Source organism: Chiloscyllium punctatum, chromosome 11 (assembly GCF_047496795.1).
Source record: "Chiloscyllium punctatum isolate Juve2018m chromosome 11, sChiPun1.3, whole genome shotgun sequence".
Lineage (NCBI taxonomy): Eukaryota > Metazoa > Chordata > Chondrichthyes > Orectolobiformes > Hemiscylliidae > Chiloscyllium > Chiloscyllium punctatum.
Window position 1 is genome coordinate 94,039,702 of NC_092749.1, and position 23,742 is coordinate 94,063,443.

General features: G+C 42.2%; 1 protein-coding gene across 1 annotated transcript; it reads left to right on the forward strand.

Moving 5' to 3' along the window:
• The first annotated feature begins 507 nt into the window (after nucleotides 1-507).
• Nucleotides 508-23,378, forward strand: vsx1 (visual system homeobox 1 homolog, chx10-like). Its single transcript, XM_072581307.1, has 5 exons — nucleotides 508-1,135; nucleotides 4,195-4,276; nucleotides 6,593-6,716; nucleotides 7,225-7,405; nucleotides 16,382-23,378. Exons 1-5 carry the CDS (start codon nucleotides 772-774, stop codon nucleotides 16,654-16,656), a joined length of 1,026 nt encoding a protein of 341 aa, XP_072437408.1. The 5' UTR covers nucleotides 508-771; the 3' UTR covers nucleotides 16,657-23,378.
• Nucleotides 23,379-23,742: the final 364 nt, after the last annotated feature.

A 23,742-nucleotide genomic window follows, 5' to 3' on the forward strand; every position in this document is an offset into this window, starting at 1 on the left:
AGGTGAGAGGGGAAATATTTAAAAGGGACCTGAGAGGTACCTTTTTCACGCAGAGGGTGGTGAGTGTGTGGAATGAGCAGTCAGAGGAAGTGGTGGCACAATTATAACATTTAAAAAGGCATCTGGATGGGTTTATGAGTAGGAAGGGTTTGGAGGGATATGGGCCAAGTGCTAGATTAGGTCAGGAGATCTGCTTGGCATAGAGGAGTTGGACAGAAGCGTCTGTTTCAATGCTGAATGACTGGAAGAAAGATTTCACCTCTTGAATAAGTGTAATAACGATATTAGCAATTTTACTGGTCTGGAATGCTAGACTTGCATCTGACGATAATCCGGATCCGATTGGTGTGTGGGTGTGTGTTGGCGGGGTGGGTGGGGGGGGGGGGGTGGGGAGGTGGGTTGTTCAGGGGCAGCATTAGCTGAGGGGGGGGGGGGGGGGGTTGCAGGTTGGGCAGTAGGGGTGAGGGGCAGGGAGGAGGGGAGAGGCTACCTTCTCGCTGATTGGATCTGAGCAGCGTCTGGCTGGGTGGAGGGCAGCTAGAAAAGCCCTGCCTGTTCACAGCGGGATGTTTAAAGTGGGTGGGGGAGACGGGGAAGAGAGAGAGAAAGAGAGTCACAGAGACAGAGTCAGAGAGGGAGAGGGAGAGGGAGAGTCACAAAGAGAAAGAGGGAGAGAGAGTGTCAGAGAGAGTGTGAATGAAAGTCAGAGAGTGTGTGTGAGTGAGTGAGTGTGTATGAGTGTGAGAGAGAGAGGAAGGAGAGCTCAGGGTCATGCCCGGGACACAGGGGAGATCTGAGGCTGACAGCAAAGTCCTTGCAGCCAGTTTGCTGAGTGGGAGCAAAGCGCCGGAGAAAAGCAGCCGCTGCCGGGGTTTCGGCATCACCGAGCTGCTGGGACTGGACACCAGCAGCAGTGAGGGCGGCCGCTCGGGAGGCCCATCAGCCCATCCTGCTGCTGCCCCCCAGCCGCCGAGGGAACCGCCGCCGATGCTCACCGCCGGCCTTGGGTTGCTGTGCAGCGCCTTCCGGCCGCCCGGATCCTCTCTCCTGGACACTCTGTCAGCTCTGCCCGGCCGAATGCCGCTACTCCGGAGGGTCAGCCTCCTGGACAGTCTCCAGCCGCTTCACAACTCCGGTAAAGCCAGCAGCAGTCTGTCACCGAGCCCGCCCGCCTGTCCACACCGGACCCGTTCCCCACCCCACACCCTCCCTCCCTGTTACCGCCCCCCCCCCCCCCACACACACTTTCCGGGAACTCCAGATCAGTATCAAACAGTGAACCTAGCCTCTTGTCTCGTTGGTGTTGAGTGTGGGATCTTGCTGTGCGCAGGTCAGATGCCCTTTTCAGACGGTGACCGTGTTTGGAATGTATTTTACTGCTTGTATAAGAATATCCCGGTTAGGCTTGTGTGTTCTTTCAGCCTCCGGCTTGTCTCTACCTTGGAGTATCCCAGGACAGTGAAAGCTATCGCATTGTCTATTGGCTGAGCGAAGTTCCCCTGGGGCTTTTCATCGATACGTGGAACCAAATTCTCTTTTTATTATTAAATTGGATCCTTGCAGTTCTCCTACTTTTACGAAAATAAGGTGTACCATTGTAAAGCAAGCCTGAAAACAGAGAAAACTGGGCTGACAAGATCAATGGTTCCTGACAAAAACCCAGCCCTGGGTTTTGGGGTCTCCAGCCCTAGCGAGTTTGGTGAGGTCTCTGTAGGTTGGCATAGCGTCTGTAGGTTGGCACAGACTTTCACTCTGTCTTCTGCTCCCTCTTTCCATACCCCATTCCCCGTCTCCTGGGGGGTGGGGTGGGGAATCCTGCAACTTTGGTGAGGTAACCCTTAGGTTAGCATTGCAACAGGCAGCTTACTGTCTCTAACAAATGCTGAACTTTATTGTAATATGAATCAAAAGCAAATCGGTGGAACAGGCGGTTCTGGGGATCAAACTGAAGGGAGAGGGAAACTAGACGAGGGACAGTGATGGTTCAAACAGATGAAAGTTGGTTTAGAGGCATCTACCTTGTTTGGTCGTTTCTATTCCTTGCATATAGATAAATATCCCAGAGTATGGGAGCCACCGTCTAGTTTTACATTTGCTTGTTTTGAATTTTCTATGTTATGTTTTCTACTGAATTGTAGATTTGTAATTTCCGATTGTTCATTGACCTTTAAGGGGTGGCACGGTGATTAGCACTGCTGCCTCACAGCACCAAGGTCCCAGGTTTGATTCCAGCCTCGGGTGACTGTCTGTGTGGAGTTTGCACATTCTTCCGGTGTCTGGGTGGGTTTCCTCCCACGGTCCAAAGATGTGCAGGTCAAGTGAATTGGCCATGCTAAATTGCCCATAGCATTCGGTGCAATAGTCAGAGGAAAATGGGAATGGCTGGGTTACTCGTCGGAGGGTCAGTGCGGACTTGTTGGGCCAAAAGGCCTGTTTCCACACTGGAGGGAATCTAATCTAATTTAAATTCGAAATTAAATGCAACACATGATTTCCAAAGGCTGAAAGGAAACAATGAATTTGGGGAGTTTTGTATGTGAAGGAACTGCTTACTTTTTAAAATCATAGAATCCCTCCAGTGTGGAAATAGGCCATTTGGCCCAACAAGACCACACCGACCCTCCGAACAGCATCCCATCCAGACCCATTCCCCTGACTAATGCATCTAACCTACACATCTCTGAACATAATGGGCAATTTTAGCACGGCCAATTCACCTAACCTGCACATCTTTCAACTGTGGGAAACCACAGCACCCAAAGGGAACCCACACAGATTCAGGGTGAATGTACAAATTCCACACCTGAGGCGCCTGAGGCGGGAATTGAACTAGGGTCCCTGGCACTGTGAGGTAGTAGTGAGCCACCGTGCTGCCCCCTGGGAGCTGTTTATATGTGAATACCCCGCCGTTTATTTGAGGAGTACTGGGCGCTAGTTACATTCCCGCCTGCTTGTAAATCTGCTGCTGACTGCAGTCTGCCCAGAGACTCAGTGCCCCTTCCCTGGGTGAGAGGGCAACATGCCAATGAAACAGCGTAGCCAATAGCAGCGAGCAATTGGCTTGTCGTGTTTTTCAGATCTTGCCTTGAAAAGTTTTATTCTCAGTAAAGTTCCAACTCAATATAATTCACATGATTAAAAACAAGGTATGCTGAGTCCATAACCTATTGATGTAAAAATGGCAGGGTGGCTCAGTGGTTAGCACTGCTGCCTCACAGTACTGGGAACCTGGTTTCGATTCCAGCCACAGGTGACTGTGTAAAGTTTACACATTGTCCCTGTGTCTGCATGGGTTTTCTCCTGCACTGCAAATATGTGCTATGTGGGTGAATTGACCTTCATAAATTGCCCCTTGGTTAGGGGCAAATGTATATCCTAAATATCGGATAATAAGTTAGGGGGATGGATTGCTTCCTGGAGGGTCAGTGCAGACTTATTGGGCCAAAGGGCTTGTTTCCACACTGTAGGGATTCTATTAAAAAAAACTCTTGATTCTTATACATTTTCAGGATGTAGGTAGGGTATTTATTGTCCATCGCTAGCTGCTCTGAGAGCCTTACCAGACCATCTCAGAGTGCAGTTACCAGTCAATCACACTGGCTTGGAACTGGCCTTCTACACAGGATCAGATGGATAAAACCAGCAGGCTTCCTTCTCTAAAGCACAGAATGCATTGGGTTCTTCAATAACATCATCACTTTCACTGATCTGCATTTTCTTTTCAAATGCAAATTCTCAGACTGCCAGGAGAGGATCAATGATCTTTGGATTCCTAACACAGTAACAGGGGAAATCTTGTGGTGCAGTGGGTAGAAACTCCCAGTCTGAGTCCCAAACCAAGATAACGAAGGTTACATTTGTAGCTTATGCTTGAAAATCCCTCCAGCTCACTATCGGGAGATTCCTGCTAACTCATGCCTGATGCAAATTTGTGCCCCTCAAGGTTTATATTGTCAGCTAGTGAGCTGTTCCAGAAACAGACGTAAATTCGTACTTGATCTACCTTGTGTGACTCTAGGCATGGGAAGTCTGATCCAATAACATATTCTTTTGTTAAACCACTGTATTCTGCTAAATCAGGTTTGGTCATGAGGAGACTTAGAGCTCCAACACCGGGGATGTTTTTCATGCTGGCTGGTTTGGGTTTGGTGGCTATAATAGTGACTGTGGTCTAATCCATTCCCCTGGCACCAGATGATGAGAATACATCGTATGATCACAGCAACTTGAAGAACTCCACAGCATCGCAGGTGAAAAGGAAGAAGAGGCGACACAGGTATGTGAGTGGCCTCTGTTGAAAACAATCCTGAGTGAATGGAGATTGTGATGAGATGCACCTTGGAAGGACATTGCATTAGTGCCTTTCTAATTTATGTTTTGCCTGCAACTGGGGTGAAAGGACTGGTACAGACACGTTGCACCAAATGGGCCCCTTGTGTGTTATATAATTATCAAATTGAAGTATCCTAATTCTGGTTTAATGATGAGATCAGAACAAGACCAAACTCAAGGCGTGCTAGATTACATTCCCCAGTCCTTGATAATCACTCAGGTTGGTACAGTTGGATCCCGTGCCCACTTTCTGATTGCTGGCCGGTAAAGGATCAGTGAGCAGGGAGAATCGATTTAAGGTAGGGGGCAGGAGATTTAGAAGAGGTGTGAGGGAGTGGCAGGAATCTGGAATTCACTGCCTGAAAGGATAGTAGAGGCAGAAACCTTCATAACATTTAAGGAGTATTCAGACGTACACTTACAAAGCTAAAGCATACAGGGTTCCGGGCTAAATGCTGGAAATTAGAATAGTTAGGTTTTTGACTGGCACAGAGTGAATGGACCAAAGGACCTGTTTCTGTGCTGTAGGTATCTATGATTCTATGAACAGAATCACAGAATATGATCTCAAACACAGTTTAATCTTATTTAAACACCATAAAGCAGTGACACTCTCAATGATGCTGGGCCCAAAAGGCACATTGACTGTGGTCAATAATTTAGCCGTACTGCCATTCATGTGTGCCAGGTCAGCAGATTTAACTTGCTACCCATGACTGGTCAACATCAAGTACCAGGCATAAATCTGCCACCTCCAGAACACACCAGAGCCTTTGAATCATTTTAATTTGTTGCTAAGTTACAATGAATTTGTTGCTGCTGTGCACAGCCTTTTAGGTTTAGACTGTTAGAATGGGTTAATGTTAACATAGGATACTTCCTTTTTAATCCAAATAAAAAGGGTAGCAGGTTAAAAAGTTTGAAAGCTCAGAAGATATCTTGTGTTGAGAATTGCTTTAATATATACAGTAAGGCAACTTGTAATGGGCAGTATGAAAGAGGATCTGCATTCTCTGGAGTTTCATAGATCGAGAGGTAATCTAATTGAAATTTATAATGTTTTTACAGGATGTGACAGGGTAGATGTTGGTATGATGTGGGACATAATCTCAATGTAAAGGGAAGGCCATTTTTAATTTTTCCATCTAGAGGGTGCTCAATCTTTGGAATTATCTAGCAAGAGGGCTGTGAAAACTAAACCATTGAGCAGTTTCAGACAAAAAAATTGATGGGTTTCTGGAGACTACACTATTAAGGGATATGGAGATAATGCAGGGAAGTGATGATCATCTATAATCCCCAATGGTGGGACAGAGATGATGGGCTGAATGGCTTACTCCTGTTCCCATGATCCTGTGAAATCTTAAAAGGAATTGTTTTGGAAAAAGCTGCCATTTTGATTATCTGTTATATAGCAAGTGAAATAAAAAGGCTGTCACAAAGTAATTTAATATGACTTCTTTTACATAAGTCATGAGAATTGTAGGCTAACATGCTGATGTTTAATGAATAGAACAAGCCCCAGTAGCATAAAAACAAAACTGTGTCATTACTGCTGCTGTTTAACAACTGTATGACATACATTACATCCTATTCCCGGTATTTGAACTGCGTTTGGATTCTTGTAAACTGACTTTTCACAGGAATTTAATTGTGTGAAATTGGTCTTGGAGGACAGCATAAAACAGCTGATGACAAATTTGCAACACATTTTACTCAGCACTTAATATTCCTTTGTTGTTGATTTCAATAAGGCAGGTAGCAACTAGAGTGGGTCATTCACTATCATGGTTTGACCCAAAGCCAATTTTATTCTTACACCAATGTTATTTGAAAGTGTGTGATGCAGAATCTATGCATGAATGTGTATTTTTATTGGTTAATTGTTTCAACTGATTATGAAGCAAAGGCTGGAAATGAATTTGAGGTGCAGATCAGCTATGACCTAGTTAAATGGTGAGTAGACTTGAGATGCCGAATGGGAGACAGTGAGTCTGCAGATGCTAGAGAGCAGAATTGAGAGTGTGTTGCTGGAAAAGCACAGCAGTTCAGGACCATCCTGGGATGCTCCTTGAGATACCTAATGGCCTATCCCTGTTTCTAATGTCCCTAAACTACAACAGTGGTGATGCTTTAACATTAGTTAATTAGCCTTAAAGTGTTATGGAAAATTCTGAGGTTTTGAAAGGTGCTGTATAGGTAAGATTACTTTCTTTCTTTGTTGCTTGTGAGCAATATGTCTGCTCTTTGATTGCCACAGGACTGTGTTCACAACTCACCAGTTGGAGGAACTAGAGAAATCTTTTAATGAGGCTCATTACCCAGATGTATATGCAAGAGAAATGTTAGCGATGAAGACAGAGCTCGCTGAAGACCGAATACAGGTAATTTCACACGTCATCATGTGCCATTTGGAGGGGAAGTTGCCAGGATTTCCCATATTTATGTAAAATCTCAGCTATGATCTAATTTGATGCAACAATTTCATGCTAGTCACTTGAGGTCAAAATTGAAAATTGAAATGATAATACAAAATTCTTTCCACACTAATGAGCCTGTTGGCTGTATTTCATGGCTTTAATTTTGTTTCATTTGATAGCACTTCCATGTCTCCCTGAGTCTGAAAGTTGTAAGTTCAATTCATACAGTATAGACTCGAGGATAAAATCTAGATTTACACCCTAGAGATTGAAATAGAGCTGCACTATTAGAAGCACCATCTTTTAGATAAGACTTTAAATCAAAGTCCCATCTGACTTCTGCTCAATATCACATAGAGTGAACCAAGGCAGCTTCTCATTGGCACCTATGATGATGGGAGGAAGCCAAGGTGCAATAGCAGTGGATGTTTAGAGTTTGTCAATAAAGTTTGTTCACCCCTTATCCCACCAGGTGTGGTTTCAAAATCGAAGAGCGAAATGGAGGAAGCGGGAGAAATGCTGGGGCAGGAGCAGTGTGATGGCCGAGTATGGACTGTACGGTGCCATGGTCCGGCACTCCATTCCCCTGCCCGAATCCATACTCAACTCTGGCAAAAATGGTTTGGTAGGATCTTGTGCCCCCTGGCTGCTTGGTAAGCAATTGAAGATTATTGGGGGACAAGGAGACAGGAGTGGAGAGGGACATGCAACAGCATAAGGTGGTGAAAATAAACTATCCCCCTGTCTCAAAGGCTGGAGAAGAAAATGGAGCATGGTGTAAAAAGATACTGCTAATTTGCTAGTGCCCATTTTGTCCTATCACCCAAGACAAATTTCACCCCATTCTAATTCTGGCGTCTTTTTAAATGCCAACAGAAAACATATACAACCTGTTGGACTCTATACAAGCTCCTTACAATTATCAATTGCTTAGTCCTTGCTGGAGTTGAAAGATTGAACAGGTTGGACCTACACCCATTGAAGTTTAGAAGAATGAGAGGTGATATTTTTGAAACAAATAAAGAACATAAGAACAGGATGGGCTGTTCAGCCTGTCAAAGATGAAAATGTGCTGCTGGAAAAGCGCAGCAGGTCAGGCAGCATCCAAGGAACAGGAGAATCGACATTTCAGGCATAAGCCCTTCTTCAGGAATGGCCTGTTCAGCCTGTTAAGCCTACTCCACTATTCAGTTAGACCATGACAGATCACCCACCTCGATTCACTTTTCTGGACCATCTCTATATCCGTTGATGCAGTTAGTCTCCGGAAATAGATCAGATTCTGTCTTGAACATGCTCAATTATTGAGTTTCCCCAGTTCTCTTGGCATTCCAAAGATTCATTGCCAACTGAATGAAGAAATTCCTCCTTGCCTCAGTCTTTATTGACCTATCTCTTTTGTTGAGATTACTATCCCAAGATTTAGTCTCACCAGCAAGGGGAAAGATCTTATCTACCATCCTGTTCAAATGTTGTAAATTTCAAAAGGTCATCTCTCTTTCTTAAAATTACTGTAGGACTATAAAACGTAGGAGCAAAAATAGCATACTTGGCCCATCAAATTTGTATTGTCATTCAAATAAATCATAGATGACGTGAAAATCCTTAACGCTTTCCTGCCTTTGCTCCACGAACCTTCAATATCTAACTGAATAAAAATCTGTCAATCTCAGCTTTGAATATTCTTAAGGACACAGTCTCTACTGCCCTTTGTGGTAAAGAATTCCACCTATTCACTACTTTCTGAGAGTAGAAATTTCTTCTCATTCCTGTCTTAGAAGGCTGTCCACTTACTCTGACATTATGCACTCTAGTTCTAGACACTCCCACAACAGGGAACAACCTTTCCATATCTATCTTTTCAAATCCCTAAGAATTTCATCTCTTTCAATAAAGTAGCTTTTAATTCTTCTAAACTCTGATGAGTACAAGCCCAACCTACTCAACCTCTCCTTGTAAAAATAAATCCCTCTATCCCTGTGATCAACCTGGTGACAATCTCTGGACTGCCCCCAATGCGAACATACCTTGATTAGATAAGGGACCCAAAACTGCTCACAGTTTTCTAGTTGCAATCTAACTAGGGTTCTGTTTAGTTTTAGCAAGAAATTTCTATTTTTTTATACTTCATTACCTTTGAAATAAAGGCCAACAGCAAATTTGTCTTCTATATTACCTGCTGAACTTGTATGCTGTGATTCAATCCCAAGTATACCCAAATCCCTCAGTGCTGCAGCTTTCTGCAGTCTTTTGCCAATCTCTAGTTCTCCCTATCTTTCTAACATATGTAATATTGAGCTCATTTACTTTTCTTGTCAAAGTGCATAATCTCACATTTACCACATATTCCATCTGCCAAGTATTTGTGCACTCACTTAACCTGTCTAGATCCCTCTGTAGACTCTTTGCATTATCCTCACCACATGTCTTCCCACCTACTTTTGTGTCATCTGCAAACACGGCAATAGCATATAACCTTTGTCACCCAAATGGTTTATAAATATTGTAAATAATTGTGGCCACATCTCTGTGACACTCTAATAGTTACAGATTGTCATCATGAAAATGTCCCCTTATCCTAACTCTCTGTCTTGCATTAATCAGCCTGCTCACAACAGCATGGGTGCTTATTAAGAAACCTTATAAAAAGGGCCTGACTGAATGTCTTTTGGAAATCCAAATATATTACAAGTACAGTATCCGCCTTCTCTATCCTACTTGTTACCTGTTCACAGATATCTCTCCTTCACAAAACCATATTGACTCTGCTTGATTATATTATGCTCTTCTAAATGTTCCGTTATTATACAGCTGTGTAATAGACACTAACATTTTCCCAATGACAGATATTAAGCTAACTAGCCCATACTTGCCATGTTTTGACTCCATTACTTTTTAAGCAAGGGTGTGACATTGGCAGTTTTCTAATGCTCTGGATTTTTCCAGAATCTAAAGATTCTTGGAAAATTTTACCAGTGCTTCTACTATCTCTTTAGCTACTTACTTTAATATCCTCGGATACAACCCACCACATTTCACACCCTGAGTTCCCCTCTTAATACCTTTTCACTAGTGACACTTATTGTACTTTTTTTCTCCCCTCACTTATGCCCATTTCCATCTACTGTGAAGATTGATGCAAATTTTTTATTCAACTCCTTTGTATTGTTGTGGTTGCCCCATTATTAATATATATTTAAAGAAGCTGTTAATATCTGTTTTTATATCACTTGATTGTTTACACTCAAGCAGCATCCAAGTAGCTTCGAAGTTGCCTGAACTGCTGTGCTCTTCCAGCACCACTAATCCAGAATCTGGTTTCCAGCATCTGCAGTCATTGTTTTTATCTGTTTACACTCAAAGTTTAGTTCCTCTTTTTTGTTATCTTTTGTTGGTTTTTAAGGCTTCTTCAATTCTCTGGCTTACCAATAGTCTTTACTACATTGTATGGTTTTATTTCCAATTTAATACCATCCTTAACCTCCTTTATTAACCATGATTGGTTTATCCCCTTCCATGCATCCTTTCTCCTCACTAGACTATACCTTTGTTGGGAGTCATGAACTATTTTCTTAAGTATGTGCCATTGTTCATAACCCATCTTTTCTGTTAAACTCCTTTCTCAGCCCACCCTTCCAACTCTGCCCTCATTCCCATGTGAGTATCCTTATTTAGATTTAGTATAGTTTTTAGATTAGATTAGATTCCTTACAGTGTGAAACCAGTCCACACCGACCCTCCGAAGAGTAACCCACCTAGAACCATTTCTCTCCTAACACTAGGACTAGTGGGCAATTTAGAATGACCAACTCACCTGACCTGCACATCTTTGGATTGTGGGAGAAAGCCGGAGCACCCGGAGAAAACCCACGAGAATGTGGGGAGAATGTGCAAACTCCATACTGACAGTCACCTGAGACTGGAATCGAACCTGGGACCCTGGTGCTGTGAGGCAGCAGTGCTAACTACTGAGCCACCGTGTCGCTCTTGAATTAGAATCCTTGCTGGGTGGAAACAGACTGTTTGGCCCAACAAATCCACAATGGCCCCTCTTAAGAGTATCCCATCCAGACCCATTCCCCGACATTTACTCCTGACTCGTGCACCTAAACTACCCAAGGGGTGATTTAGCACAGCCAATTGGCCCTGATCTCTACATCTTTGGATTGTGGGAGGAAACCAGAGCAAATCCACGCGGACACAGGGAGAATGTGCAAACTCCCCCTACACAGTCACCCCCGAGGCTGGAATCAAACCTGGGTCCCTGGCGCCGTGAGGCGGCAGTGCTAACCACTGAGCCACCATGCTGCCCTTAATGTTTCCAATTCAGATTTCTTATCCTCAAACTGAATTCTAAATTTTCCTATGTTATGGCCACTGTTTCCTTGAAGATCTTTTATGCTGAAATTGTTTATTAAACTTGCCTCATTATGCATTAGTCTTTTTTTTTTGTTATTTATCTATGTTGGTGCACACTAGGTATCTTTATCTAATTAGCTGCCAGATTTTCAATTTGCCAAGACACTGGTACTAGCATGGTTCAAGTGAAGTCCACACCATCAGAACAGTTTCCTCTATCCCAGTACTGGTGACAATGCCCCAGTAAGTGAACCCACCTCTCCCAGAGCAATCTTTGAACCATGCAATTAACTCTGCGACTTTATTTACCTATGCCAGTTTGCTCAGGTAGCAGTCCCAAGATTGTTATCTTAAATGTTCTGCTTTTCAATTTATCTCATAACTATTCAAATTCCTTCAGGAGAACCTTCTTTTTATTCATATCAATGTCATTGATACCAATGTGGACACTTACAACTCCTATCCTCCCACTCCAAGTTTCTCTTTAGCCTGAGGAGATGTCCTTAACCCTGGCACCAGACATGTAAGACAGTCTCTGGGACTTAAGCTTATAGCTGCAAAGATCAATACTTAACCCCCAATTATAGTGTTTCTACCATAACTACTTTTCTATTTCCTCTCCTACCATATTCCACAGTGCCATACACACATTGTTAGTCATGTTCCTTGCAGACCCACTCTCTTCCACATAGTTTACACAAACCTCATAACTGTTGAATGATTGAAAGGAAAAGGCTCCTCAAAATCTCCTTGGTCCCCATATATACAGTAACATCCTGCTGTCTCTGAGCACAGATCAAATTTGAATGAACTAGTCTGAGGGGTGTGACTGCATCCCAGAACAAGGTGTCTAAATAAGTTTCTCCCTCACTGATGTGCTGCAATGTCTGCAACATGACTTTAGCTCAAATTGGATCCAAAATTCCTCAAGCTTCAACACTTAACACAGATGTGTTTGCTGTGGATCATCTTGGTGTCAGCGCCCCCCCCCCACATGCTGCTGAAGCGACACACCACTCATCCGGCCTTGGAAAGTCCCTGTTCTTTTCAGTTTATTGTAATGATTTTTGCACTAGTTACAACTTTATACTTAACAAACTACTTTCAAGAAGAAGGTGAAAGAAGACCAGGGATCCATACACACACTAAAGATTCTACTTTTAATTTAAAGACTAGAAATGTTCACCAATTCTACTCATGAATCACCTGCTTTCCCTGCACTCATGTCAAGCTGTGATACATGGTGTCACTCTGCTGCTGGTCTCACTGCAGATAGGCCTCTCAATCGGTGCCTTTCATCCTCAGTCATTCACCTTCTGCTCAAAATATAGTATTTTGAGTCTTAGGAATAGAATAAACTTTAATCACTTGTTAGATGCTCACCAAATAACTGACTCCTTCTCCTGTAGCAGAGCAAGAATTAATTCCTGAAAGCTGAAAAAAGTTTGGCAAAAAGCAACAGATTACCTTTTTCTTTTTCTCCATTAACCCCCCTGAAGCACCCAACTTTAGCAACCCATTTGAAGTCACACTTATCTCTTTGGAATACAGACCCAGTCACCTCAATCTCTCTTCTTAAGATAATTCTACCTTCCCAGGGATTAATTTGGTGAACCTATATTGCATCATTCCCTCCATCTCAAGGATATCCATTGATGGATAAAGCAACCAAACTGTGCTCAGTGTTCCAGCTGAGGTTTCACTAAGGTCATATAAAACTGCAATAAGACCTGTTTAAATCTGCTTGCAGTGATGGTCAACATACCATTTGGTTTCCTAATTGCTATGTGCTAACATGTGACTCATAAACATGACATTATGGTCGCACTGTTTCCAATCATTCACCATATTGTGTCTTTCTGTTTATTTTGTGCAAAAGTGAATCATTTAACATTATATTCCATCTGCCAAGTTCTCGCCCATTCACCTTATCAATGTCTCCTTGCATCCTTTTTATAATTATGTTCTTGCCCCTTTGGTGTTATTAGCTCTTTCTTCCTTCTTCCTATATAGCTAAGGCATCCAAGGTGCAAGGACATGGCTCTTACTGCATATCTTTGAGGAATCACACCTTCAGAGGATCACCCAAAAAAGAAAAGTAACTAGCTAGTGGGGCCTCCGTGCCTGCCAGTTTCTTCGTATTAACCACACCATCTGCTGACATTTCCGCCACCTCCAAATGGACCCCACCACCAGGGATATATTTCCCTCCCCACCGCTTTTCACTTTCCGCAAAGACCGTTCCCTCCGTGACTACCTGGTCAGGTCCACGCCGCCCCCCCCTACAACCCACCCTCCCATCCTGGCACCCTCACCTGCCACCGCAGGAATTGCAAAACCTGCGCCCACACCTCCTTGCTCATCTCCATCCAAGGCCCCAAAGGTGTCTTCCACATCCATCAAAGTTTCACCTGCCCATCCACCAATGTCATTTATTGTATCCATTGCTCCCAATGCGGTCTCCTCTACATTAGGGAGACTGAACACCTCCACGCAAAGTGCTTCAGGGAACATCTCTGGGACACCCACACCAATCAACCCCACCGCCCCATGGCCCAACATTTCAACTCCTCCTCCCACTCTGCCGAGGACATGCAGGTCCTGGGCCTCCTCCACTGCTGCTCCCTCACCACCCGATGCCTGGAGGAAGAACGCCTCATCTTCTGCCACGGAACACTTCAACCCCAGGGCATCAATGTGGACTTCACCAGTTTCCTCATTTCCCCTCTCCACCCACCTTACCTCAGTTCCATCCTCATGACCTGTCCTACCTGCCAATCTCAATTCCCACCTATCTGCTCCACTCTCCCCCTGACCTATCACCTCCATCCCCACCCCCCATTCACCTATTGTACTCTTTGCAACCTTCTCCCCAGCTCCCCCCACCCGCCCACCATTTATGTCCACCCTGGAGGCTCCTTCCCTCCATTCCTGATGAAGAGCTTTTGCCCGAAATGTCAATTTCAGATGCTGCCTAACCTGCTGTGCTTTTCCAGCATCGCTCTGATCTAAACTCTGGTTTCCAGCATCTGCAGTCCTCACTTTTGCCTAGTTTTCTGGGCTGCCTGGCAGTGATTCATTCCCCTGTTGATACCATGCTCCTGGCCTATGGTCTGAGAAACTCTCTGAATGTGCTGTCAATATATCTGTCAGCCTTGTGGGTGTTCCACAGTGACTCTTGCTACTGCTTTAACTCCAAAATCCAGACCTCAAGGTTCTGCAACTGGGAGTGCTTCCTATATGGGTGACACAATTGCTCAGTGGCTAACACTGCTGCCTCACAGCACCATGGACACAGGTTTGATTCCTGCCTTGGGTGACTGTGTGGAGTTTGCACATTCTCCCTGTGTCTGTGTGGGTTTCCTCTGGGTGCTCCAGTTTCTTCCCTCATTCCAAAAGATGTGCAGATCAGGTGAGTTGGCCATGCTAAATTGCCCATAGTGTTAGGTGCATTAGTCAGGGGTAAATGCCAGGAAGTGAGTCTGGGCGGGTTACTCTTCGGAGGGTTGGTGTGGACTTGTTGGGCCAAAGGGCCTGTTTCCATACTGTAGGGAATCTAGTCTCTGTACATGTATCATCTAGCCTCCAGGTTTTCCCAGTGTACAGAATATGCATTTCCCATGATCAAACTACCATGTCACACCCTAATTTTATTTCACTTACACTATATTTCACTTGGTTTATTTATATTAACTTTATTTTAGTTTCCCTTACCTTCATAAACATTACAACTATTGATAAACCTTACTAGTACCGATAAATCTGATTAGTGCTTAACGCACTTTACTAGTTGTGAGAGCGCTTACTTAAATCACCTCTGTCTCCTTTGCACCACATTCCCATGTGAACTCAATTCATTACTAACTGGTCACCCAGGCTTTGTCTTTTCAACATGCATCTCTTACTGACATAGAAGGCAGTGAAGGCTGAGACATTGAATTTATTCAAGGTAGTGTTACAAGGAATTTTGAATGACAAGGGAGTCAAGGGCAATGGGGTAGATAGGAAGGTGGAGTAAAGTCCACAACCAGATCAGTCATGCTTGTATTGAATGATGAAATAGACTTGAAGAACTGAAGGGATTAGTCCTATCCATAGAGTTCTCGGGTCATACAGCATGGAAACATACCCTTCGGCCCAACGAGTCCATGCAGACCAGGTTTGCTAAATTGAACCAGTCTTATTTGTCTGCATTAGGTCTACATCCCTCTAAACCTTTCCTATTCATATACCTGCCCAAATGTCTTTTAAATGTTGCAATTATACTCACTTTCCTCTGCCATATATGCACAACCCTCTGTATGAAAAAGTTGTCCCTCAGGTCCCTTTTAAATCTTTCCCCTCTCACCTTAAACTTATGCCCTTTAGTTTTGGACTCCCTTACACTAGGAAAAGATCTTGGCTATTCACCTTATCTATGCCCCTCATGATTTTATAAACCTCTATAAGGTCACCCTTTCAGCCTCTGACGCTTCAGAGAAAAAGGTCTCAGTCTATCCAGCCTTTCATTGTAACTCAAACACTCCAGTCTCAGTAACTTTCTTGTAAATCCTTTATTTCACTCTTTTCAGTTTAGTAACATCCTTCCTATAGCATGGAAATCTGGCCTTAGATATACCTTATACAGCTGTAACATGATGTCCCAACTCTGGTACCCAATGCTCTGACCGATGAAGACAAGAGTGCCAAATGCCTTCTACGCCATCATCATCCTAGATAAACTATATTTATATTTGTATAGTATGTTTAAAATTTGCATTGCAGTTTACACGTTTAATGTTTTGCAATCCCATTTCTTTATCCTGACCACTTGCAGTTTGGCAAACATGGAAGCTCTTGGGCTACGTTAATCAGTTCAGTGATGCCAACACAATTGCACGGTCCTTATCGTAGAGCAGTAATTTTAAACATTTGTTGAAACTTGATATGATCATTCAGCTCTTACCTGTCAACTTCCTTTGTGTGGTTTTCAGGATTTAACTGAATATACACTTGAAAGAAAACATTTTCAGTTCTCCTGGGAATGAGGAGGGGAATTGGAATATGTGGATAGCTTTTTTTTTATAGAAAGCTGTTTCAAAAGCTAAACATTCTGTACTGTATAAATTCTACAGTTAGAATGTAAGAAGCCTACTGTGTGAGATGATCTAATATATACCAAAATTATTTAGAATAGAAAAAGTGAAATATACAGGAAAATAGAGTAAGGGGTGTAAAAATAAAGAACATATGAGTTGGGCATCACTAATCAACCTTTCATTCAAATCTAGGAATGCACAAAAAATCCGTTGACTCAACATTGAAAACTAAAAGTGAAGCAACTGTCGGAGTTGATTATGTGGAGAGCAGAACACAGGCATTGCCCATTGAGGGTGGCACAGACCGGATGCCTGCAACCAACTGTGCCACTACAGCTAAAGAGGACGACATGGCTTTAGACCTCTCCAGCGCGGAAAAACCACTGAACAAGGAAAATGCTTCAAAGCAATGCATTTCAAGGCGGTCCTATGTGGAGGTCAGACAGAGAGGACTGAAGAAAAACTAAAATACTCAGAAAGCTATTGTGTTAACAAATAAGATTCAGGATAGGGTACAGTCTTCCCACTGATAAGCTGCACTCATCCGATTTTAAAACAGGTTCCTACAGCAATGAAAATAAATGAGTGGCCACAACAAAAGAGGAAGATGACCAATTACCTCTGCTACTGAGCTGCTATTAGTTTGTGGGTTGTTAATACAATGACCGACAAATAGCATCATGGTTTGCTCCTAATAAATGTATGAAGTAAAGCAGGGTATTCCAATGGAGATGTACACAGGATTGAAAATATCATGGATAAATCTCCTCTTACTGACCAATAACTCTAACCCCTGTGAATGGAAAGGGGTGATCCCAGTCCATATGGAAATATATGACTTTCAATGTGGAAAACGTGATTGTGAGTGGTAACTGGCAGCTACAATAATACAGTAAACCCAAATGAAAAATTACATACATTGAAAGAGTAGTAGCCTAGGCACCACAAATAGGACACACACAAGTGCATGAGTGAATTGTCCATTGCAGTGGTAGGAGGTGCAGCCAGTCACCTATGTAAAAAAAGGTCTCAATCTTTGGTGGATTGAAGCAACAAGGAAGTAAAAGTAGACTCAAGTCATTCCGCAGGAAGACAGCATCACTTCAAGTTTATCTTAGGTATCTCCTTGCTATTGAGTGAGGAGTTATGATGGAGAATACTGAAAATATGTTGTCTCTCAATTGACTTGGTTGGAGAATGGCTTCTGGAGAAAGGATAGGAGAAAGAGAAAAGATTGCAAAACAAAAGGCATTGGAAAAAGAATTCCTTTAATTGTGTAACATCGAGGGTAAGAAGTAAAGTGAATTTTCAACTCAAATGTACCTTGAATAGAGAGCTGTGCATAGTCTGTGGCATATTACCAGGAAGGCAACAAATATGCAATAGACTGGTATGTGTTACACTAAGTGAAATGCACAGGCTGTGATAGGTTTAGCAGAGGGTACCATATGGGCTGGTGTGGGCACAGAGTTGAGAATTGTATACAAAGGGTAGAATGTACGTTGAGGTGTGTCTTACAAAGGTTAATGCACAGTCTGTAGTGTGTCATGCAAAGGAATTGTATGGTTGGGGTGAGTTGGGATCATTGTAAAAGGCAATGTGCAGGTACTGGAGTGTGTTAGACCATCGGTAATGATTTAAAGATGTTTTAGATTATTAAATGATTTGAAAGAGGATTTGGAGAGAAAGAATTTCGTCTGTAGAAGAGTTCAGAAACATTTGACCTTAAAATTAGTGTTAGGCCATTTTAATGTGAGAAAGCACTTCCAACAATGGGTAATGGAAATCTGGAGCTCTCTCCCTGAAAGAGCTGTTGGGACTCAGCTAATTACAAAATTCAAAACTGAGAGAAATAGATTTTTATTGGACAAACATATTGACAGTTCCAGATAAAGGTAGATAGATGGTGTTTAAGATACAGATCAGCCACAATTTAACTGAATGATGGATCAGGTTTGAGAGATAAATGGTCTATTTTTGTTCCTATGTAATACATGGATTCTTTAACATGTTATTTCAAGGATAGTACATGGGAGATGTACTACAGTATGCAGCAATTGGGTTGCGTTATGCAGTGGGAGATACAAGAGTGCTGGGGTATAATACAATTTCTGGGTTTTGACACCTCACAAAGAATAAACAAAATTTTGAATAAACCAGGATTGTTTTACAACCTTGTAGCATACTTCCAACCAGTCAGTAATTTAAATAAGCCAAATAAGATTCAATTTACTTAAATTGTAGAGAATACACAAAGAATGCACAACTCAAACCCATATCTAATCCTAAACTCTTTTGCAGTTATTCCTGTTTCAAACATCAACACAATTAGTCCAATTTGCAAATTCACCTGCGAGCAAGCAGCAAAAAAAGGTTGAAAATTACATATTGCTGTCTCTTTAAAGATTTCTCAATACAATTATAAATGATTTTTAGGTTTGGCTATGTGTTGCATACTTGTGTGATGCTCAAAACTTGACAAATTCAATCTATTTTAATAATTTTGTGACCTTGCCTTTGTTTTGACAAAAAAGGATATCCACATTATTGTGTGTCATTCTCAGGAGTGGTGTCCTAGTAAAGTTTTGGCACGAGTCACAACCCTAAAGATTGTCCTGCCCATTGGGGCATTTTTAAGAGATGGAGAGGTGAATGGACAATAATAGATTTGAGTGGGACCTCTATCACATGGTCAGCTTCTGATTTTCCCTGGGTAGCATATTAATCACAGTTCTTTTTTTTCATGAATTCTCGAGATGTAGGGCAACATTGACGATGCCTACATTTATTATCCATCACAATTTGCCCTTCAGAAGATGATGGAGTGTCTCCTTCTTGAACCATTACAATTTATGTGATGAAGCACCAACAACACCAACTGTGGTGATGACAGGGTATTCAAGGATTTTGAAACAGTGGCATTGAGGAATGACAAATTATGTCCAAGTCAGGAAGGGGTACCTTACCAGGTCTGGCAGCATCTGTGGAGAGAGAAACACAGTTAATGTTTTCAGTCCAATATGACTCTTCTTCAGACCTGAGAGTTGTTGGGAATTTGTGGTGAAGAATGTAAAATAAATGGAGAACTGACATTGTGCAGTCAGACTCCAAAGTCGTGGAATTCAATATTGAAACCTGGAGGCTGTAAATTGCCTAAGCAGAAAATGAAATGTTATTCCTCGAGCTTGAGTTGTGCTTCAATGGAACATTGTAATAGGCCCAATACTAACTGTTAACGTGATAGCAAGGGAGTTTTATTGAAATAGCAAGCAACTGGAAGGTCAGGGTCATTCTTAAGGTCGGAGCGGAGGTATCCCTGCCAGGATTCCAATTTTTTCTCCCAGTTTCTCCATCTCTGTCACATCTGTTCTGATGACGCCACCTTCCACCAGACTGCCTCCAACATGTCCTCCTTTTTCCTTAACCAACTTCCCACCATTGTAGTTGACACAGCCCTCAGCCGTGCCTGACCCATCTCTTTCATGTCTGCCCTCACCCATCCCCTTCTTCCCAGGTATGGTTCCCCTTGTTCTTATTTCCCACTCCACTAATCTCCCCATTCAAAAGATTAGTTCCCCTATTTTTGCCACTTCCAGCAGAATGCCACCACCAAACACATCTTCCCCTCCCCATCACTATCAGTATTCTGCAGGAGCCTTTCATTCTGTGACACCCTGGTGCATTCCTCAGACACTTTCTCACTCCCTCATGGCATCATTACATGCAATTGCAGAAGGTATAACACTTGTCCATTTACCTCCTCTATTCTCATTGTCTGAGGTCCCCAAACGCACCTTTAGAGCAAAGCTGTGTTTTACTTGTACATAATTCAAACTAGTCCACTGTATGCACTGCTCACAATGCTGTCCCCTTTACATTGGTGAGATCAAATTCAGACTGGGTTACTGCTTTGTGGCAACTTCTGCTCTTTCAATTCTGATGAAGAGTCATATTAGACTTGAAACATTAAATCTGTTTCTCTCTCCATAGATGCAACTTGACCTGCTGAGTTTGTTTCAAATTTCCAGCATTCACAATATGTTACTTTTATCAAGATGGTGTATAACTTGGGAGGCAGGATATGGACAGCATTGTTTCTATATACTGATTGCCCTGTTCGATGGTCAAGTTAACAGGCTCGGGAAGGATTATTGAAGAAGCCTTGGAAGTATCCAACAGTGCATCTGGGTCAGTCTAAGAAGGCGAGAGAAGGGTCAATATTATTACATCAACAGCCCATTTTAAGTGGTCCAATGCACCTCATGACTGATAATGGTAGCTTTGGGCAGGCGAAGCACTCACCAAACCAAACTGACTTGTCTCTGTGGCAATGCACCTATCATTGCAAAAAAGCACCCCGTCACCTTGAGAAGAGAAAGGGATAAATTTATTGTGTTTTTAAATAGTGTATACGTAACTATTGATAATCTCATAAATTCAGGTGAAACGTTGAATAACTTTTGAGTATTATCCCGAAGTTACCAGGAATTGAAGTTTAGTATTCTCAATATGGCTCCATAAAGGAGAAATACTATAGTGACATTCAAATAAAGAATATTTTCCTTTAAAGAGTAAGCTTCAGTTCTAAACATATTGGAGATGAGAGGCTAGCAATTCTGTTGCAATTATGTCATAATTTGAATCCACAAAGCCACTACATGGTGCACACCAGGTGTGGGATGAAACAGTCTCCATTTTACTGGATGGGTGCAGCTCTAACAACTTCTAAGAACTTCAACATCATCCAGGACAAAACAGTCCACCTGATCTGCCTCTTTAAGCATTCACTCTCCCCACCATCAGTGTGTACCATCTCAAGCTGCACTGCTGCAACTCACAAGGTCTTCTTTGGTAGCAACTTCTTAAAAGCCACAACCCTGAAGGACAGCAGAGCTGATAAATGGGAACATCACCATCTGTAAGTTCCCCTCCAACTCAGACTCTAACCTGACTTGAAACTACATCACTGTCTAAAACATAGCCTACATTGTATCAAAGTTGAGAGATCAAAATTCAAGAATGTCTTCCCTGTAAGTATACCCACAGTAGATGGGCAAAAGGGGCTCATGACAGCAGCTCATTATCGGCCTCTCAAAGCCAATTACTGATGGACAACAAACTCTGGCCTTGCTAATGACCCATATATTGTGTAAACAAATCAAGAAAAAAAGACTGAAACAAAAACAGAGATTGCTGGATATGCTCAGCAGGTTTGGCAGCATCTGTGGACAGAAATCAGAATTAACGTTTTTGGTCGAGTGACCCTTCCTCAGAAGATCTGCCAGACCAGCTGAGCTTTTCCAGCAATTTCTATTTTTGTTTCTCATCTGCAGCTTTTTTTTCGGTTTTTAAAGAGAAAAGACTGTATTACTGACATTCAAAAAATTATTCCAGTAGGTCGTTGTTCACTTTCCAATTGGTCTGGAGACTTGGGGCAAGAATGAATATAATAAGGGATCAGCAACAGGAATGTTGCAACATCAAGGTAGATTGCGGGAGGTCAAATGACAAAATGTACAGGAATACATCCAACTACAATCGGCAAACCTCTTAGTGACATGGTGACTTGTCTACACCACCTGAGCTGGTTGTAACAATAAGAATGGGGATGTTGCACTACGCTGATGATTGTGCAGGGTTCAGCACATTCAACAAGATCTGGACAACAACCATGCTACAAAATACCCAGACAATGTCCATATCCAACAAATGAGAATACAATAATTTCTCCTTGAAACTCAATGACATTAACATTGCAGAATACTCCACTATCAGCATCCTGGGGTGTTATCATTAATTACAAACCGAACTGGACTAGCCATATAAATAGAGTGGCTACAAGGACAGGTCAGAAGCTGGGAATTCAATGGCGAGTAACTGTCCGACTGATTCACCAAAGTCTGTACACCAGCGAAAAGGACAAAGGCAGTAGATGTATGGAAACAGCACCTTGACTTGAAGCTACATCACCGTTGTATACTGTGGAATTCTGGAACTAATAAGATTGTAGATATAACTATAACACAAAAACTGTTCTAGATCAAGAAGGTGGCTCATCACCACCACCTTCTCATGGACAATAAATGCTAGCCTGGCCAGTGACACCCAAATCCTGATGAGGTGTTTTCATTGTATGGAAACATGATGAATTCTTGTTTTCTAATGCCTGGAGAATTTATGCTGTTTTATGTCAGGCTGACATCCCACAACTAGTGACCATGAAAAAAATACACTCAGGGACACAATGGCAAGCATGTGGGTGAAGTCGACAGATAAAGGAATAAGACTGGTTTTGGAATGATAATCAGCATTAAAAATCAATAAACTATACTTAAAGAAGCTACAAAGGACTGATATGTGATATTTTTCTCCAAGGTCTGTAGGAAAGTATGGAGATAGTGAATTTAATTAGATAACTCTCCCAAAGAGACAGCACAGACACGTTGAACTGAATAGCTGAAAGAAATTGGAGAATTTTGCTTAGGTTCTAATAGTATGAATAGATATAATTAGAACATAAAGCCTTCAATGGGCCTTTGGTTATATTGGTTGCATCCAGCACTGCACAGTCTAAAATACCTGAAGAAAGCATCAGAAACTTTGGACTGACTTGGATTTGACTATCTATGACTTACAAAACACCAGCAACAGTTGAAATCTAGATTTCCCTTTCTAGGCAGAGCTTTGTACAATTGAATAAAAGCAAAGTATTGTGGATGCTGGAAATATGAAACAAACACACCATTCTTTGTGCTTCAATTGTACATTTGTGTCCACTTTAGGCCTAATTGTCTACTGCTGCCTAATACATAGCCTACATTGTATCAAAGTGAAACACAAAATGCTCAATAAGCCATAATGACTTCTCTAACATAGTGTATGATTGTGGAAATGACTCTCACTTCAGTATGAACATTCTTCAGAGCAGAAAGTATAAATTATTCGTTGGCAAATACAAAGAATTCTGTGAAACTAGCACTCTGTTTTTGACTAATAGTCTTAGCCCTGTCATGTTTGTCAGAAAGCACTATTGGCTGTACAGCTATATAAATCTTTATATATTATCTATTTTCCACTTGTAATTATTCATATGTTTTAGACGCTTGGTGCAGAATAAACTTTCAAATCGGAGTAAATGTGCTTTGCTTTCTCATTGCAACTTTGCAATGATTGAGGTCATAATTGTGGATGAGTTTATAGAATGCCATTGATTGTAATTGTGAAGATAATAATGTTATAAGGAATGCAGGAATGAAAGTAACATTAGGATCATACAGCACACAAAGAGGACACTTTGGCCTACTTTGTTGGTGCTGGCTCTTTAAAATGGCCATTCAGTTAGCCTGTCCTAGTCCACGTTCCCTGTTATCCTGCAAGGGTTCCCACATTAATACACATACAGTTCCCCGTTTGCAAGTTACTATTAAACCTGCTTGTCCACCTTCTGAAGCATTGCTTTCCATTGCATTTTGCACAACAATGCATACTGCTCTCTTCTTTAGCTGTTTTGCCAACCACTGATTTTAAACTTACCAGCTAGTGGAGAGAATCCC